The sequence below is a fragment of the Hyla sarda genome, chromosome 4 (genome assembly GCF_029499605.1).
Source record: "Hyla sarda isolate aHylSar1 chromosome 4, aHylSar1.hap1, whole genome shotgun sequence".
Taxonomy (NCBI): Eukaryota; Metazoa; Chordata; class Amphibia; order Anura; family Hylidae; genus Hyla; species Hyla sarda.
Window position 1 is genome coordinate 30,856,074 of NC_079192.1, and position 7,335 is coordinate 30,863,408.

General features: G+C 44.2%; 1 protein-coding gene across 1 annotated transcript; it reads left to right on the plus strand.

Annotated features, from left to right (window-relative positions):
* The first annotated feature begins 2,210 nt into the window (after positions 1-2,210).
* On the plus strand, positions 2,211-6,114 carry LOC130367706 (RING finger protein 11-like). Its single transcript, XM_056570341.1, has 3 exons — positions 2,211-2,418; positions 3,692-3,861; positions 5,071-6,114. Exons 1-3 carry the CDS (start codon positions 2,320-2,322, stop codon positions 5,240-5,242), a joined length of 441 nt encoding a protein of 146 aa, XP_056426316.1. The 5' UTR covers positions 2,211-2,319; the 3' UTR covers positions 5,243-6,114.
* The last annotated feature ends 1,221 nt before the right edge of the window (positions 6,115-7,335 follow it).

The window sequence follows — 7,335 nt, forward strand, 5'->3', positions numbered from 1 at the left end:
CCAATAAGAGACTGTGGGATATAGGATATCCTTCCTATGGGGGACCTACCCACTTACAGCGGTTTTCCGGCAAAGAAATGTGCCCAGGCTATAAAATAAAACAAAAAGACTCTACTTACCTTCCTCACTCCTTCGTAGCCTCCGGTATCAGTGTCTGTCTCCGCTGATACCTCGCTTATCAAAGCTGCAGACAGTAATGATGATGTGCCGCCTCATCAATCGCTGACAAAAGCAGGACACCACTGCAGCCAGTAATTGAGTGGTGATGCTGTCACGTCTGCAGCTTCGGGAAGCAAGGTGTCAATGGAGAGAAGAGAGCTGATACCGGGTCAGGCAGATGGTGTGCTGTGGGTTCTGCCACAAGCATAGTAGGTGAGGCCAGAGACCAACCTGCAACATGGGCACCGAGGATACGTTCTGCCAATAGGGTTGAAACTCTTCTCTTCTGCCCTGATGTTGAGGGAGCGTCCTGGTGTGGAACTACAAACCTCAGCAGATCTGGCCTCATAACTAGGTATCCCTCAATGACAGTAATGATGATGTGCAGTAAAATAGTTTAAAGGTGATTAGAAAAAAAAAAGAGGTAATTTCTTCCACACACAACCTGAGGACAGGTGAGGCGCCTTTTCTGGAAGAAATAGCTCTGCTTTTCTATTCCTGGATAACCCCTGCGCATCCTATCAGATCTTAGCCTGACTCCTTATACCAGTGTTTCCCAACCAGGGTGCCTCCAGCTGATGTCGTTGGCTGTCCGGTGATGTAAAGTTTACCTCAATCTGTAGAAAACTCAGAGCGCATGCGCAGCACTATGCTGACAGTGTAGGGGCTAACACAGGCAGTGTCAGCAGCATAGCCCTGCGCATGCGCAGTTGTCTCTACTGCTCAGGGCTTGCGTTAGTGGCGTAATGATAGTGTAGCTGTAGAAAACTGAGTGCGCATGCGCAGGGCTCTAGCGTAGTTTGCTATATAAAGCGCAGGGCTTGCATTAGTAGCGTAGTGCGCAGGGCTCTAGCGTAGGCAGCTAGGGAGAAAAGGGTGTAGCGAATTCACTCTGCTGGTGATTTTAGGGGTTCACATACTTATTAACTCCTTCTGCCTGCTCGCTGATTTTAGGGGTGCACTTATTCACTCACTCTGCTGGTGATTTTAGGGGTTCACTTACATATTCACTCCTGTCCGCTGATGTCAGGGTTCACTTACTTATTCACTCACTCTGTTGCTGATTTTAGGGGTTCACTTACTTATTCACTCCTTGTGCCTTCCGATTTTAGGGGTTCACCTTTTTATTCACTCCTTGTGCCCTCCGATTTTAGGGGTTCACTTACATATTCACTCGCTCTGCCGCTGATTTTAGGGGTTCAATTACTTATTCACTCCTTGTGCCTGCGGAATTAAGGGGTTCACTTACTTATTCACTCCTGCTGTCCGCCCGCTGATTTAAGGGGTTCAATTACTTATTAGCTCCTGCTGCGCTACACCCCTTTTTAGCTAGCAAACGACGCTAGCTGCCTACGCTAGAGCCCTGCGCATGCGTTCTGTTTTCTACAGCTACGCTATCACTACGCCCTGCGCAGTACAGCCAACTGCGCATGCGCAGGGCTATGCTACTGACGCTGCCTACATTAGCCCTACACTGTCAGTGTGGCGCTGCACATGCGCTGTGAGTTTTCTACTGATCAAGGTAAACTTTACATCACCGGGCATGCTGGGAGTTATAGTTTTGCAACAGCTGGAGGCACCCCGGTTGGGCAATGCTACCTTATACCGATTCTGGTAAAGAAGTGGCAGCAGTTCTGAAACTACAACTCCCAGTATACCCTGACAGCTTGGAGTTGTATTTTCTCACAGTTTGGAGAAGCAATAAAGCAGTGGTCTTCAACCTGCGGACCTCCAGATGTTGCAAAACTACAACTCCCAGCATGCCCGGACAGCCAACGGCTGTCCGGGCATGCTGGGAGTTGTAGTTTTGCAACATCTGGAGGTCCGCAGGTTGAAGACCACTGCAAAAAAAAGTATTAAAAATATAACATTCTTATTATTCATCTGTGACAAACGCAAAGGTAAAGAAGGAATCGTATATTAGAATTATTATTGCTCCCAGGCTGAGAAATGCGCACCACGTGACTGTATAACCCAATCAGGTGTGCGGAGCGGCGTTAAGCGCTGACGTCATCACAACGCGCAAACACGGAGGATGCCGGGAGATGTAGTTTTAGTAGGGAAAAAAAAAAAAAAGACTTCCCGGACGTGAGGAGGAGTGTAAACAGCCCGGAGCCCAGAGCTGGAGTCCCGGGGCAACCGGAGCCCCGGGATAAGGGGATGGGGAACTGCCTGTCATCACAGACCGCAGATGATCTGTCCCTGCTCAACGACTCGGACGGGGTCAGCTTACCCGGGGAGCCCCCACCTCCATACCAGGTGATCGCCTCCTCCATCATGGATCCGGGTCAGGTGGATAGAACAGTCATGGCCTCTCATATGTATCTGTATGCTGTGTGATGTCATTATTTACTGCAGTGTGTGACGTCATCAGGTGCATACACAGGTGTCAATCTATGGGGCCCTAGACAATCACAGTGTGTGTACATGGTGAGAGCTGAAGTGTCCAGACATGCCGGGAGTTGTCATTTTGCAACAGCTGGAGGCACCCTGCTTGGAAAACATTAATCTATCTATCATACACTGCTCAAGAAAATAAAGGGAACACTTAGGGGATAAGATATCTAGGGGCGGAGTACCCCTTTATCGAAAGGATAGGGGATAAGATGTCAGATTGCGGAGGTCCCGCCGCTGGGGACCCCTGGGATCTCCGCTGCAGGACCCCCCTGTTGCGGCTTCCTGCAGCGCTTGAGGCTCTCATCCTGTGATGTGAGATCCAGACGTCACGACTCCGCCCCGTGTGATGTCCCACCCTGCCCCCTCAATGCAAGTCTATGGGAGAGGGGCATGACGGCTGTCACGCCCCCTCCCATAGACTTGCATTGAGGGGCGGGGCGTGACGTCACACGGGGGCGGAGTCGTGACATTACGATCTCACGTCACCGTGGTCGGGAGCCGAATACTCCAGCGTTTCCGGAATCCGCAACAGGTGGGTCCTGCAGCCTATAAGGGGATAACTATGATAAATATTCCACAGTTGGTTCGCTCCAATGATGTTCACACACAAAAGAACAATCTGTGTAAAATGCTCAGTTTATTAAACTTATATCAAAAATTACAAGACAAATATTTAAAAAAAAAGGATGGAATATTAAAAATAAGGCACTGACATGACAATACAGAAAAGTGAAGATAGCAGGATAAGCACATACACATGGAAAAAGGGAAAAACAGATCTTGGAGGAAACCCAGCGGGCACATCACTCAGATAAGTCACTTGTAAGACAAAGTATTATAATGACCAAATATAGAGAGGTGTATAAAGCAATGGAAACATCACGTGAAAAAAGCGTAAACTACACACAAAACTGCTGAAACTCCATAAGACATCCTGCCATGTTCTCTGCCAACCTACCAGCTCCAACCCCAACCTACGTTTCACGTTGTGCTTCATCAGGGGACGTGACTCATATGTATTTATCTATTGTCTGTCTAAAATAGCAACACACATCTAAGCCATAGTGGCACTGACTTACTCAGGTCCTATCACTCTTGGCATTATTATTCTTTTTTTATTTTACTTAATTTTCAGGAGCGGGAGCCTGTTCCTGTCTACCACCCCACACCCAGCCAGACCCGCCTAGCTACACAGCTGACCGAGGAAGAACAAGTGTGGATCGCCCAGAGGATCGGCCTTATACAGCACCTACCTAAAGGCAGATATGACCCGGGGTCCGAACCCTCCGAGAAGAAACCAAAAGAGTAAGTGATATTACATTGCCTCTGTGACTTTGACTGCCCCCTGTGTACAAGAATATAACTACTATAATACTGCCCCCTGTGTACAAGAATATAACTACTATAATACTGCCCCCTGTGTACAAGAATATAACTACTATAATACTGCCCCCTGTGTACAAGGAATATAACTTCTATAATACTGCCTCCTATATACAAGAATATGACTACTATAATACTGCTTCCTATATACAAGAATATAACTCCTATAATACTGCCTCCTATATACAAGAATATAACTACTATAATACTGCTCCTATATACAAGAATATAACTACTATAATACTGCTCTTATATACAAGAATATAACTACTATAATACTGCTCCTATATACAAGAATATATCTACTATAATACTGCTCCTATATACAAGAATATAACTACTATAATACTGCTCCTATATACAAGAATATAACTACTATAATACTGCTCCTATACACAAGAATATAACTACTATAATACTGCTCCTATATATACAAGAATATAACTACTATAATACTGCTCCTATGTACAAGAATATAACTACTATAATACTGCCTCCTATATACAAGAATATAACTACTATAATACTGCTCCTATATACAAGAATATAACTACTATAATACCACCCCTATATACAAGAATATAACTACTAGAATACTGCCTCCTATATACAAGAATATAACTACTATAATACTGCCTCCTATATACAAGAATATATCTACTATAATACAGCCCCTATATGCAAGAATATAACTACTATAATACTGCTTCTATATACAAGAATATAACTACTATAATACTGCTCCTATATACAAGAATATAACTACTATAATACTGCTCCTATGTACAAGAATATAACTACTATAATACTGCTTCTATATACAAGAATATAACTACTATAATACTGCTCCTATGTATAAGAATATAACTACTATAATACTGGTCCTATATACAACAATATAACTACTATAATACTGCCTCCTATATACAAGAATATAACTACTATAATACTGCCTCCTATATACAAGAATATAACTACTATAATACTGCTCCTATATACAAGAATATAACTACTATAATACTGCTCCTATATACAAGAATATATCTACTATAATACTGCCCTCCATGGATAATGATGGATACCACACTGATTACTGATAAGTGTTGTGATTGGGCGGTTCTGTCTCTACAGGTGTGTGATCTGTATGATGGATTTCGTCAGCGGGGATCCCGTACGCTTCCTGCCTTGTATGCACGTCTACCACATGGAGTGTATAGATAACTGGCTGATGCGCTCGTTCACGTGTCCGTCGTGCATGGAGCCGGTGGACGCTGCTCTGCTCTCCTCCTATGAGACCAGCTGAACAGGGGGCGTCGCACTGATCTGTGATGACAGGGCCCCCTGGTGGTCCATGCATTGAAGTTCTGCTTAGCGCTCTGGCCAATATAAAGTCCCGTCTGGTGTGACGTTGCTTGTTCTTGAGTGGTGAGATGATCTTCCAGCTGCTTAATGGGGACCGGAGCCTGGAGCGTCCCACGTGCATGACATTGACTATCCTTAATATGACTGGAGCGGAGGGGCCCTCACCCTCCTTATAGGGCCCCCTATGGACAGCAGATGAGGAGACGCCATGTATCTGCTGACTCACCAGGCGCAGCACTCTGGAGGTTTCTCATCTCGTACCGACCTCTTCAGTGATCGTACCTCCTGCCGCCTATAGACGGGGAATTGTGGTTTTCATACTGATACCAAATCGCTTGTGTGAGTGTGCGCTGCAGAGTATGAGCGGGCGGCATGATGCCTGCACATTGTGGGGGGAGGTCATGTAGGATTTAGACATATAAAGGGCACCTGTCACCAACAATGCCCCCTATAAAGAGCACTTTACTACCCCCCCTTCCCTGAGTCGTTCTTTTGTTTAGCTTAGTCTGCCTGGGTTGTCACCCACCTTTCCCAGAGTCCTGAATTACAAGTCTGCCTTATTATATAGAGATGCACGAGGAGGAATGTAAGAAGACCGGGGATGGAAACGTACCTGGATGTGTGATGATGGCCTCTATCCTGTGGGTAGAAATACTGTAACTCTCACTATACTCATTGGAGGAATCACACAGCTTTCCCTGATAACTGAACAAAACAGGCAAATTTCATTCTGGGAGGTGAGTGCCGTATGCATTTTAGGTTTATAAGTTACCCCAATAAAGCTGAACTAGTGCCAGCCAGTCTGGTCCCTTATATGTGTATATGTTTGAGTAATTCTGTATGTATGTGATGTTGTAGTACTGATCTTTTGGTATAGTCTGTATTATATTCAAGAGCTGTACTCACTATTCTGCTGGTGCAGTCACTGTGTACATACATTACATTACTTATCCTGTACTGATCCTGAGTTATATCCCAGAGCTGTACTCACTATTCTGCTGGTGGGGTCACTGTGTACATACATTACATTACTTATCCTGTACTGATCCTGAGTTATATCCTGTATTATACTTCAGAGCTGTACTCACTATTCTGCTGGTGAGGTCACTGTGTACATACATTACATTACTTATCCTGTACTGATCCTGAGTTATATCCTGTATTATACTCCAGAGCAGCACTCACTATTCTGCTGGTGAGGTCACTGTGTATATACATTATATTACTTATCCTGTACTGATCCTGAGTTATATCCTGTATTATACTCCAGAGCTGTACTCACTATTCTGCTGGTGAGGTCACTGTGTACATACATTACATTACTTATCCTGTACTGATCCTGAGTTATATCCTGTATTATACTCCAGGGCTGTACTCACTATTCTGCTGGTGAGGTCACTGTGTACATACATTACATTACTTATCCTGTACTGATCCTGAGTTATATCCTGTATTATACCCCAGAGCTGTACTCACTATTCTGCTTGTGAGGTCACTGTGTCCATACATTACATTACTTATCCTGTACTGATCCTGAGTCATATCCTGTATTATACTCCAGAGCTGTACTCACTATTCTGCTGGTGGGATCACTGAGTACATACATTACATTACTTATCCTGTACTGATCCTGAGTTATATCCTGTATTATACTCCAGTGCTGTACTCACTATTCTGCTGGTGAGGTCACTGTGTACATACATTACATTACTTATCCTGTACTGATCCTGATATATATCCTGTATTATACTCCAGAGCTGTACTCACTATTCTGCTGGTGAGGTCACTGTGTACATACATTACTTATCCTGTACTGATCCTGAGTTATATCCTGTATTATACTCCAGAGCTGTACTCACTATTCTGCTGGTGAGATCACTGTGTACATACATTACATTACTTTTCCTGTACTGATCCTGAGTTATATCCTGTATTATACTCCAGAGCTGTACTCACTATTCTGCTGGTGAGGTCACTGTGTACATACATTACATTACTTATCCTGTACTGATCCTGAGTTATATCCTGTATTAT

Coding starts and splice junctions, on each gene's coding strand:
- LOC130367706 (XM_056570341.1), top strand. CDS start 2,320: ATGGGGAACTGCCTGTCATCACAGACCGCAGATGATCTGTCCCTGCTC. Junction 2,419..3,691: donor AGCCCCCACCTCCATACCAG/GTGATCGCCTCC, acceptor CTTAATTTTCAG/GAGCGGGAGCCTGTTCCTGT. Junction 3,862..5,070: donor TCCGAGAAGAAACCAAAAGA/GTAAGTGATATT, acceptor CTGTCTCTACAG/GTGTGTGATCTGTATGATGG.